The sequence below is a fragment of the Procambarus clarkii genome, chromosome 38 (assembly GCF_040958095.1).
Source record: "Procambarus clarkii isolate CNS0578487 chromosome 38, FALCON_Pclarkii_2.0, whole genome shotgun sequence".
Lineage (NCBI taxonomy): Eukaryota > Metazoa > Arthropoda > Malacostraca > Decapoda > Cambaridae > Procambarus > Procambarus clarkii.
The window spans coordinates 11,298,513-11,311,247 of record NC_091187.1 but is presented as its reverse complement, the minus strand read 5'-3'; the positions used below and the strand labels follow the sequence as shown (position 1 = coordinate 11,311,247).

Below are 12,735 nucleotides of genomic sequence, written 5' to 3'. Positions count from 1 at the left end.
TCATTCCTGTCCCATGGCAAGAGCCACGCCCACGCCGCAAGCACTGTGGGAGAGGGTGAGCTCTCCTTGTCTGGTGGAACAGTAACTTTCCCTGCCAGGCGAGCAGTAATGATACTAACTGGCCTGCCTAACCACTCCTGGTGACCACACCCGCCCGCCACACCCCGGCCACACCACAGTGAAAGTCACACACACACACACACACACACACACACACACACACACACACACACACACACACACACACACACACACACACACACACACACACACACACACACACACACACACACACACACACACACACATATGTCAGGCCAATCCTGGAGTATGCAGCCCCAGCATGGAGTCCATATCTAGTCAAGGATAAGACTAAACTGGAAAAGGTTCAAAGGTTTGCCACCAGACTAGTACCCGAGCTGAGAGGTATGAGCTACGAGGAGAGACTACGGGAATTAAACCTCACTTCGCTGGAAGACAGAAGAGTTAGGGGGGACATGATCACCACATTCAAGATTCTGAAGGGGATTGATAGGGTAGATAAAGACAGTCTATTTAACACAAGGGGAACACGCACAAGGGGACACAGGTGGAAACTGAGTGCCCAAATGAGCCACAGAGATATTAGAAAGAACTTTTTTAGTGTCAGAGTGGTTGACAAATGGAATGCATTAGGAAGTGATGTGGTGGAGGCTGACTCCATACACAGTTTCAAGTGTAGATATGACAGAGCCCGATAGGCTCAGGAATCTGTACACCTGTTGATTGACGGTTGAGAGGCGGGACCAAAGAGCCAGAGCTCAACCCCCGCAAACACAACTAGGTGAGTACAACTAGGTGAGTACACATACATACACACACACACACAGACACACAGACACACACACACACACACACACACACACACACACACACACACACACACACACACACACACACACACAGCCAGTCTTTCCTTCGACGATTCTCCGAGAAATGATCAGAAAGTCTTGGACGGTTTAAGGAGGTCACTCGAGCTGCTTCAACGAACAAGGCTGGAGTGAAAGGCGGTATATACACTGATGATTAAGTTCACAGTACTTAAGTCTTCACCGGCGGAATTACCTCGGATTTATATTTGACGGTCGCGAACTGACAGTCGCTGCGGGTGGTTACAAGTTCGCACAACTGGTTTGGCGTGATTCCTCACGAGGCCAAGTTTGTGAACTTTTATCTGGTCGATCTTCCACGGAAATGTTGGTTTTGAACTTGGCGAGTCAGAAGGGATGAGGTGACCTGCTGGGGTGCAGCTGGGAGGTCAGGTCAGCTGCTGGGGGGTACTGGGAAGTCAGGTCAGCTGCTGGGGGGTACTGAGAGGTCAGGTCAGCTGCTGGGGGGTACTGAGAGGTCAGGTCAGCTGCTGGGGGGTACTGGGAGGTCAGGTCAGCTGCTGGGGGGTACTGAGAGGTCAGGTCAGCTGCTGGGGGGTACTGAGAGGTCAGGTCAGCTGCTGGGGGGCAGCTGTGAGGTCAGGTCAGCTGCTGGGGGGTACTGGGAAGTCAGGTCAGCTGCTGGGGGCAGCTGGGAGGTCAGGTCAGCTGCTGGGGGGTACTGGGAGGTCAGGTCAGCTGCTGGGGGGCAGCTGGGAGGTCAGGTCAGCTGCTGGGGGGCAGCTGTGAGGTCAGGTCAGCTGCTGGGGGGCAGCTGTGAGGTCAGGTCAGCTGCTGGGGGGCAGCTGTGAGGTCAGGTCAGCTGCTGGGGGGCAGCTGTGAGGTCAGGTCAGCTGCTGGGGGGCAGCTGTGAGGTCAGGTCAGCTGCTGGGGGGTACTGGGAGGTCAGGTCAGCTGCTGGGGGGTACTGGGAAGTCAGGTCAGCTGCTGGGGGGTACTGGGAGGTCAGGTCAGCTGCTGGGGGGTACTGGGAGGTCAGTTCAGCTGCTGGGGGGCAGCTGTGAGGTCAGGTCAGCTGCTGGGGGCAGCTGTAAGGTCAGGTCAGCTGCTGGGGGCAGCTGTGGCTCCTTATCAACTCATATATTCGTGTTTGTGTATTTACTATCTGTGCCTGCAGACTCGAGCTATTAGCTCTTGGACCCCGCCTTTCCAATCAATTTTTCCTCATATATATATATCCTTACATATATATATATATATATATATATATATATATATATATATCTAGCACACACCCTCCCCCCCCCACACACACACACACAGGAAGCAGCCCCTAGCAGCTGTCTGACTCAAAGGTACCTATTTACTGCTAGGTGAACAGGTGCATCAGGATAAAAGAAACTCTGCCCATTTGTTTCCGCCGGAAATCGAACCCGGGCCATTAGGACTACGACCCCCAAGCGCTGTCCACTCAGCCGCGAGGTGTGGGTGTACTCACCTAGATGTGCCTACAGGGACTAACCAGGCTATAAGCCCCCATCTTCATAACAATTATAATTGGGTTTTTATTGTAAATATTATCATAAATAATATATAAATGATAACGATAACGAATGACGATAATAATACAATATGTATTATGTATAATTAACGATAATGTATTCATATACCTATGAACTTATTTTGCATACATATAAATATTTATATTCATTTGTTCCCCATTATACCGCGTTATAATCTATGTATTAACATTAAAATCCAAAGAACAATAGATATAATTTTGCTCGTGAACAAAAAATTACTGCAAGGCAAAACTCCTGCTTTTATTAACCCTGAGAATGTATATAACAAATTCGCTTAGTTTCATAATTTCTGACAAAAATGTTAATTAGGTTACAGGTGAGGTCTGTAGAAGGCTCCTTAGTCGTCGTGGGTGATTAAAGGTCAACGTCTTGACCACCTGTTGGGGTTATTTAGTAGGGTAACTACTGTGGCTAATTAGAGGTCAGCCTCTTAACCTGTGACAGTCGTGAGAGTTAGGTGTTGGGATGTGGCTGTGTGTGTGTGTGTGTGTGTGTCTGTGTGTGTGTCTGTGTGTCTGTGTGTGTGTGTGTGTGTCTGTGTGTGTGTGTGTCTGTGTGTCTGTGTCTGTGTGTCTGTGTGTGTGTGTGTGTGCTCACCTATTTGTGCTTGCAGGATCGAGCATTGACTCTTGGATCCCGCCTTTCGAGTTATCGGTTGTTTACAGCAATGGCTCGTCCCATTTCCCTATCATACTTAATTTTAATGTGTGTGTGTGTGTGTGTGTGTGTGTGTGTGTCTGTGTGTGTGTGTGTGTGTGTGTGTGTGTGTGTGTGTGTGTGTGTGCTCACCTATTTGTGCTTGCAGGATCGAGCATTGACTCTTGGATCCCGCCTTTCGAGTTATCGGTTGTTTACAGCAATGGCTCGTCCCATTTCCCTATCATACTTAATTTTAATGTGTGTGTGTGTGTGTGTGTGTGTGTGTGTGTGTGTGTGTGTGTGTGTGTGTGTGTGTGTGTGTGTGTGTGTTGGATATAGTTAGGGTGCTTAGATAATCCAGCCACCCAATGTGTTTAGCTTGTGCACCTAAGTTATCTTTCTTAGCAGTTCAAGATACAAAAAAAGTTAATTTTATGTACAGAAAACACACTTAACTCTACAGGTCAGATTCTGGACGCACTTAAGTCTATGACAACTTGAGTTAACTTAACACATCACGTGTCACATGTTAATTTAGACCCAACTCTCCATTACTGTGAACAGACAACATGTGAATTGTCGAAAAAAAAAACAGTGAAGACAATATCTTGCTGTGGATACTATCTTTGCAGATATTGGCTCGTAGGAGTTACGGGCACGATACATCATAAAACACCTGTATTTCCTGTGTTGTGTACTTTAGACACAACACCTGCTCTGTTTCCTGCCCTTCAGGTACTCCCTTACCCCTGCAGTTCAGTATTTTCCCACCGTTTGCTTCTCAGTCTTGTTCACCTTTCATAGCAACAGTATCAAATGCTTTCTGGTAATCTGGAAAAGGACAGGCTACCCAGTCCTTTTTTGCGTTTAGTGTTGGAGTCTACAGCGATACACGATGTATTGAAATGGGCTTAGTTATGACGCAAGTTTCATAGGGTATGTTGCTTCAGGCCGTGACGCAATTGTCAGGATATCTATTGCCTCAGATCATGACACAAATGCCAGGATATCTATTTCCAGGATATCTAGTTCCTCATACTGATTACCTTAAAACTGACCAATCAAGTGTGTTAATTGATCAAGAAATACTCACAAACGTAATAGTTTGTAGATCCAATCATTCAGATACAATCCTGCATGCCGATTGGCTGAAAACTCCCCCCCCCCCCTCTTGAGCTCCCTAGGAACGACTTCAACTTGAACGAGCTCCTCCCACCAATCAGGAGCCACGCTGGGCGCCCTGATGAGCCTCCTTAACCGCCTGACTGCTGCCTCCTCCACGTAGAAATATTTACATTATTGAACGGTGCTTTAATGGAAAGGCCCCCAATGTTGAGCATTATAATGTCATGTGCAACGGGTCGGATGATGACAGCCGTGAATGATGAATTGAGGGACCATCACGCCTAGGGAATTATTATGACTTGATTAAATCATTTTTGAGTGTGTGTATCAGTCATGGGCATCACTGGGGTGCCCGCTGCCATGCCTCGTGTGCCCACACTCATCAAATGGGTATATTCAGTGCCATCGTATGCTAGGCAAATATAACACTTGTGTACACGATAAATAGAGGTGAAATATACATGTATATTTATTGTTCCATGCAATTGTTGTGGGTTCAGATAAGTAAGCTACTGTTTCCGCTTGTGAGTAATGTGGTTACTTGGTATTGGTGGTAAGTAATGCAGGTATCTAGCTCTAGGTCCTCGGCTCTCTCATACTGGCTCTTGAAGTTGTGAGTGGAGGTGGCTTCTATGACTTCTGCTTCAAGCTTTCTCTATTTGTTGGCTTTCGCTGACAATGAATATTTTCTTAAGGTTCTCAGTCGCGTCTGGGAGATCCATGGTGGGTCTCCACCAGGTGTGTGTCCACACCTGTGTGTGTCCACACCTGTGTGTGTCCACACCTGTGTGTGTCCACACCTGTGTGTGTCCACACCTGTGTGTGTCCACACCTGTGTGTGTCCACACCTGTGTGTGTCCACACCTGTGTGTGTCCACACCTGTGTGTGTCCACACCTGTGTGTGTCCACCTGTGTGTGTCCACACCTGTGTGTGTCCACACCTGTGTGTGTCCACACCTGTGTGTGTCCACACCTGTGTGTGTGTCCACCTGTGTGTGTGTCCACCTGTGTGTGTCTCCACCTGTGTGTGTCCACACCTGTGTGTGTCCACCTGTGTGTGTCCACACCTGTGTGTGTCCACCTGTGTGTGTCTACACCTGTGTGTGTCTACACCTGTGTGTGTCTACACCTGTGTGTGTCTACACCTGTGTGTGTCTACCTGTGTGTGTCTACACCTGTGTGTGTCTACACCTGTGTGTGTCTACACCTGTGTGTGTCTACACCTGTGTGTGTCTACACCTGTGTGTGTCCACCTGTGTGTGTCTACACCTGTGTGTGTCCACACCTGTGTGTGTCCACACCTGTGTGTGTCCACACCTGTGTGTGTGTCCACCTGTGTGTGTGTCCACCTGTGTGTGTCTACACCTGTGTGTGTCCACCTGTGTGTGTCTACACCTGTGTGTGTCCACACCTGTGTGTGTCCACCTGTGTGTGTCTACACCTGTGTGTGTCTACACCTGTGTGTGTGTCCACCTCTGTGTGTGTCTACCTGTGTGTGTCTACACCTGTGTGTGTCTACACCTGTGTGTGTCTACACCTGTGTGTGTCCACCTGTGTGTGTCCACCTGTGTGTGTCTACACCTGTGTGTGTCTACACCTGTGTGTGTCCACACCTGTGTGTGTCCACACCTGTGTGTGTCCACCTGTGTGTGTGTCTACACCTGTGTGTGTCTACACCTGTGTGTGTCTACACCTGTGTGTGTCTACACCTGTGTGTGTCTACACCTGTGTGTGTCCACACCTGTGTGGGTCTCCACCTGTGTGTGTCCACACCTGTGTGTGTCCACACCTGTGTGTGTCCACACCTGTGTGTGTCCACCTGTGTGTATCCACACCTGTGTGTAAAAACCTGTGTCTCCACCTGTGTGTCTCCTGTGTCTCCACCTGTGTCTATGTATTGTTAGGATGTATTAGCTTAGGTTAAGATGAATTGGATTAGAGTAGTTTATAAAGTTAGATTGGGAGCTGGTTGGCCGAGCGGACAGCACGCTGGACTTGTGATCATGTGGTCCTGGGTTCGATCCCAGGCGCCGGCGAGAAACATTGGGCAGAGTTTCTTTCACCTTATGCCCCTGTTACCTAGCAGTAAAATAGGTACCTGGGTGTTAGTCAGCTGTCACGGGCTGCTTCCTGGGGGTGGAGGCCTGGTCGAGGACCGGGCCGCGGGGACACTAAAAAGCCCCGAAATCATCTCAAGATAACCTCAAGATAAGAGGATGTATTTGGTTAGATTGGGTAAGGTAAGGTAGGGTTTTAGAGTCGATTCGTGAATCGTCAAGAATTAACAAGATATGCCAGCCGACATTAAGAAGAGCTGCCAGTCGACATTAAGAAGAGCTGCCAGTCGACATTAACAAGAGCTGCCAGTCGACATTAACAAGAGCTGCCAGTCGACATTAAGAAGAGCTGCCAGTCGACATTAACAAGAGCTGCCAGTCGACATTAACAAGAGATGCCAGTCGACATTAAGAAGAGCTGCCAGTCGACATTAACAAGAGCTGCCAGTCGACATTAACAAGAGCTGCCAGTCGACATTAACAAGAGCTGCCAGTCGACATTAACAAGAGCTGCCAGTCGACATTAACAAGAGCTGCCAGTCGACATTAACAAGAGCTGCCAGTCGACATTAACAAGAGCTGCCAGTCGACATTAACAAGAGCTGCCAGTCGACATTAACAAGAGCTGCCAGTCGACATTAACAAAGAGCTGCCAGTCGACATTAACAAAGAGCTGCCAGTCGACATTAACAAGAGCTGCCAGTCGACATTAAGAGCTGCCAGCCGACATTAAGAGCTGCCAGTCGACATTAAGAGCTGCCAGTCGACATTAAGAGCTGCCAGTCGACATTAGCAAGAGAAAATCAATATAAGTGAAAATAAAAACCAAAGCCTCTCAAGAATTGTAAAAAATAAAACAAGAAAATATAATGAAACAATTTATAGAAAACGAGTGTCTAATTTTAGGTACAAACGAAAGGAGCGGGACAGACTAAGAGTTATAAAGAGGAGATTAGAGTGAAAATTAGCAAGAGTGGGCTCCACGATGCAGCCGTGATGGGGCAATCTGTTGTGTGTCGCAAAAACTTGTTTCCACTCAATTTAGATATAAAAGCTAATTGCCAATCAGCATGCCGTTCTTGCGTTAATTAGTGCCATATATATACTGGTCTGAGATGATTGGTGTTAGGGATATATGGCTATTATAGACCTGATGGGCGCGGGCAAGATGAGCAGGATTTTGTAATATTTTTATGTATTTTTAGTTTCATAGGTGAGTTAGTGCAGAATTTTTTGTTTTTTGGTTTCGTGGGTGATTAGTAAGAAAAAAATCACCTTTGTGTCTTCATTTAATGTTTGTGAAGTCGGGTTAAGGCTCCTGGGCCCCGCCTTTCCCCTAGGCTGATCCCGGTGTCTGATCCCAGTGCTGGGTCTAATCCCGAATTATATCTTTGGTTTAGTTTTATCTTATGTTTTTCTGGGGGTTTAAATTGTCTTAACCACATTAATCATGCACGTTTAAGCTCTCTGCCGTTTACCAACCACACTAGTTTAATGGTACCATAAACAACATGTCCTCTCACTAATTATGTATGATTAAAGTATATCAATTTGGACGTTTGTCTCATGTCGGGGGCTGGTTAGGTTAGGTTATCTTGAGGTTATCTTGAGATGATTTCGGGGCTTTAGTGTCCCCGCGGCCCGGTCCTCGACCATGCCTCCACCCCCAGGAAGCAGCCCGTGACAGCTGACTAACTCCCAGGTACCAATTTACTGCTAGGTAACAGGGGCATAGGGTGAAAGAAACTCTGCCCATTGTTTCTCGCCGGCGCCCGGGATCGAATCCGTTACCACAGGATCACGCGTCCAGTATCCTGTCCGCTCAGCCACCGGCTCCTGGTTAGGTTGGAGAGAATGTTGGTCATTTGTGTCTTCAATTTGTTAATCATAAAATTATTGGTTGTAAATTTGTATGTAAAATATTGTAGAGATTACTTCTGTTTACCACTACTATCCCCCCCCCACACACACACACCAGGGCGCTGGTGACTGAATTGACAGCACGCTGGACACGTAATCCTGTGGACCAGGGGTTCGATTCCCGGCGCTGGCGAGAAACAAAATGGGCAGAGTTTCGTTCACCCTGATGCCCCTGTTACCTAGCAGTAAATAGGTACCTGGGAGTTAGTCAGCTGTCACGGGCTGCTTCCTGGGTGGTGGGGGGGGGGGAAATTTAGTAGTTAGAAACAGTTGATTGATTGACAGTTGAGAGGCGGGTCGAAAGAACAGAGCTCAACCCCCGCAAACATAACCAGGTGAATACTATAATTAATAAATAAATATATATATATATATATATATATATATATATATATATATATATATATATATATATATATATATATATATATATATATATATAATATGTCGTACCTAGTAGCCAGAACTCACTTCTCAGCCTACAATGCAAGACCCGATTTGCCTAATAAGCCAAGTTTTCATGAATTAATATATTTTCTATAATTTTTTTCTTATGAAATGATAAAGCTACCCATTTCATTATGTAAGAGGTCAATTTTTTTTTATTTGAGTTAAAATTAACGTAGATATATGACCGAACCTAACCAACCCTACCTAACCTAACCTAACCTAACCTAACCTAACCTATATTTATAGGTTAGGTTAGGTAGCCGAAAAAGTTAGGTTAGGTTAGGTAGTCGAAAAGCAATTAATTCATGAAAACTTTGATTATTAGGCAAATCGGGCCTTGCATAGTAGGCTGAGAAGTGAGTTCTGGCTACTAGGTACGACATATATATATGTATATATATATATATATATATATATATATATATATATATATATATATATATATATATATATATATTCACGAAAAATAAACACGTGATTAAAAATGTGACAGTGTCAGACCACGGAGGAAAATTGAAACAGGAATTTCCTTAAGTACTTTCGTATATTAATACATCTTCAGAAGGAGTCATATATATATATATATATATATATATATATATATATATATATATATATATATATATATATATATATATATATTATATAAAATACACACACACAAACCATTCAAACTGTAAGCTGTATTTTATTCAATGTCTACAACTGTAAGCTTTGTTTTACACAGCTGTTCACCTGTTCAGTCCAGGTAGAACTGTAATGATTTGTGTAAGCTGTTACATACTAAGCTTCTGGTGCTGCCCAACCAGCTCCGCCGCCTCCTCAGCCTGTCCTGGCTCTTTCTTCACTTGAATAAATTACCATTATGACGGACTCTATCTCTGGGTACTGGAGGCATCCTGATAGCCGGCTGCTCACAATATTTTACGATGGGACTTTCAGCTTGTTAAGTGGTAAGTAGTTAAGTAGTTAGGTTAGAATATTGGGGCTTGTTATTTTTTGTTAGTGTGGGGGGGGGGCTTGTATGCTGTAGGAGTTGTTGTTGTTATAGATTCAGCTACTAGGAACAGGTTCCGAGTAGCACGGGCTATGGTGAGCCCGTAACTTACCGGGCACAGGAGCGGGGCAAGTAGCACGGGCTATGGTGAGCCCGTAGTGGACTTACCGGGCACAGGAGCGGGGCAAGTAGCACGGGCTATGGTGAGCCCGTAGTGGACTTACCTGGCACAGGAGCGGGGCAAGTAGCACGGGCTATGGTGAGCCCGTAGTGGACTTACCTGGCACAGGAGCGGGGCAAGTAGCACGGGCTATGGTGAGCCCGTAGTGGACTTACCTGGCACAGGAGCGGGGCAAGTAGCACGGGCTATGGTGAGCCCGTAGTGGACTTACCTGGCACCGGAGCGGGGCAAGTAGCACGGGCTATGGTGAGCCCGTAGTGGACTTACCTGGCACAGGAGCGGGGCAAGTAGCACGAGCTATGGTGAGCCCGTAGTGGACTTACCTGGCACAGGAGCGGGGCAAGTAGCACGGGCTATGGTGAGCCCGTAGTGGACTTACCTGGCACAGGAGCGGGGCAAGTAGCACGGGCTATGGTGAGCCCGTAGTGGACTTACCTGGCACAGGAGCGGGGCAAGTAGCACGGGCTATGGTGAGCCCGTAGTGGACCTACCTGGCACAGGAGCGGGGCAAGTAGCACGGGCTATGGTGAGCCCGTAGTGGACTTACCTGGCACCGGAGCGGGGCAAGTAGCACGGGCTATGGTGAGCCCGTAGTGGACTTACCTGGCACAGGAGCGGGGCAAGTAGCACGGGCTATGGTGAGCCCGTAGTGGACTTACCTGGCACCGGAGCGGGGCAAGTAGCACGGGCTATGGTGAGCCCGTAGTGGACCTACCTGGCACAGGAGCGGGGCAAGTAGCACGGGCTATGGTGAGACCGTAACTTACCGGGCACAGGAGCGGGGTAAGTAGCACGGGCTATGGTGAGCCCGTAACTTACCGGGCACAGGAGCGGGGCAAGTAGCACGGGCTATGGTGAGCCCGTAGTGGACTTACCTGGCACAGGAGCGGGGCAAGTAGCACGGGCTATGGTGAGCCCGTAGTGGACTTACCTGGCACCGGAGCGGGGCAAGTAGCACGGGCTATGGTGAGCCCGTAGTGGACTTACCTGGCACAGGAGCGGGGCAAGTAGCACGGGCTATGGTGAGCCCGTAACTTACCGGGCACAGGAGCGGGGCAAGTAGCACGGGCTATGGTGAGCCCGTAGTGGACTTACCTGGCACCGGAGCGGGGCAAGTAGCACGGGCTATGGTGAGCCCGTAGTGGACTTACTGGCACCGGAGCGGGGCAAGTAGCACGGGCTATGGTGAGCCCGTAGTGGACTTACCTGGCACAGGAGCGGGGCAAGTAGCACGGGCTATGGTGAGCCCGTAGTGGACTTACTGGCACCGGAGCGGGGCAAGTAGCACGGGCTATGGTGAGCCCGTAGTGGACTTACCTGGCACAGGAGCGGGGCAAGTAGCACGGGCTATGGTGAGCCCGTAGTGGACTTACCTGGCACAGGAGCGGGGCAAGTAGCACGGGCTATGGTGAGCTCGTAGTGGACTTACCTGGCACAGGAGCGGGGCAAGTAGCACGGGCTATGGTGAGCCCGCAGTGGACTTACCTGGCACAGGAGCGGGGCAAGTAGCACGGGCTATGGTGAGCCCGTAGTGGACTTACCTGGCACAGGAGCGGGGCAAGTAGCACGGGCTATGGTGAGCTCGTAGTGGACTTACCTGGCACAGGAGCGGGGCAAGTAGCACGGGCTATGGTGAGCCCGCAGTGGACTTACCTGGCACAGGAGCGGGGCAAGTAGCACGGGCTATGGTGAGCCCGTAGTGAACTTACCTGGCACAGGAGCGGGGCAAGTAACACGGGCTATGGTGAGCCCATAGTGAACTTACCTGGCACAGGAGCGGGGCAAGTAGCACGGGCTATGGTGAGCCCGTAGTGGACTTACCTGGCACAGGAGCGGGGCAAGTAGCACGGGCTATGGTGAGCCCGTAGTGGACTTACCTGGCACAGTAGCGGGGCTGTGTCTGTCGTTGTAGGGGTTTAAGGTGGTTATATTAGGGTTGAAATTGGTCATGTGTAGGGGATTTTATGAGGATTTATTAGGTTATTTTATGAGGATTTATTAGGTTATTTTATGAGGATTTATTAGGTTATTTTATGAGGATTTATTAGGTTATTTTATGAGGATTTATTAGGTTATTTTATGAGGATTTATTAGGTTATTTTATGAGGATTTATTAGGTTATATTTTATGAGGTTTAAATAGGTCAGGTGATGTCAAGTTGTTTGTTTGACATAGAAGAAATACAATAGATGAGAGTTGTGTCTACCACAAAATAAGTAGATTTGTAAATTTATACACAAATTTAACTAAGTTAATCATGGGTAGACATTGAGCGTAGACACGCATCTACCGTCTACAACGTTGTGTAGGTATTGTAGATAGGTGTTATGACCTATCTAAAATACCCACGATTTTAAGACCTATATAAATTACGTTCTTAATTACGTGGGTATCTTAAATAGGTCTTAATTACGTGGGTATCTTAAATAGGTCTTAAGAACGTGGGTATCTTAAATAGGTCTTAATTACGTGGGTATCTTAAATAGGTCTTAATTACGTGGGTATCTTAAATAGGTCTTAAGAACGTGGGTATCTTAAATAGGTCTTAATTACGTGGGTATCTTAAATAGGTCTTAAGAACGTGGGTATCTTAAATAGGTCTTAAGAACGTGGGTATCTTAAATAGGTCTTAAGAACGTGGGTATCTTAAATAGGTCTTAAAAACGTGGGTATCTTAAATAGGTCTTAAGAACGTGGGTATCTTAAATAGGTCTTAAGAACGTGGGTATCTTAAATAGGTCTTAAGAACGTGGGTATCTTAAATAGGGCTTAAGAACGTGGGTATCTTAAATAGGTCTTAATTACGTGGGTATCTTAAATAGGTCTTAAGAACGTGGGTATCTTAAATAGGTCTTAAGAACGTGGTATCTTAAATAGGTCTTAAGAACGTGGGTATCTTAAATAGGTATTAAG

The 12,735-nt window shown here is 47.2% G+C and overlaps 2 protein-coding genes across 2 annotated transcripts in view; both read left to right on the top strand.

Moving 5' to 3' along the window:
• Positions 1-12,735, top strand: part of LOC123771959 (unconventional myosin-XIX) — a 235,655-nt gene that overhangs the window by 73,103 nt on the left and 149,817 nt on the right. The gene's annotated exons all lie outside the window — the stretch shown is intronic.
• The window catches only part of LOC138372172 (putative surface protein SACOL0050), a 42,422-nt gene continuing 29,700 nt past the window's right edge, over positions 14-12,735 (top strand). Inside the window, exon 1 of the mRNA XM_069337486.1 lies at positions 14-55. Coding sequence (XP_069193587.1) covers positions 14-55 — 42 coding nt within the window. The remainder of the gene's footprint in view (positions 56-12,735) is intronic.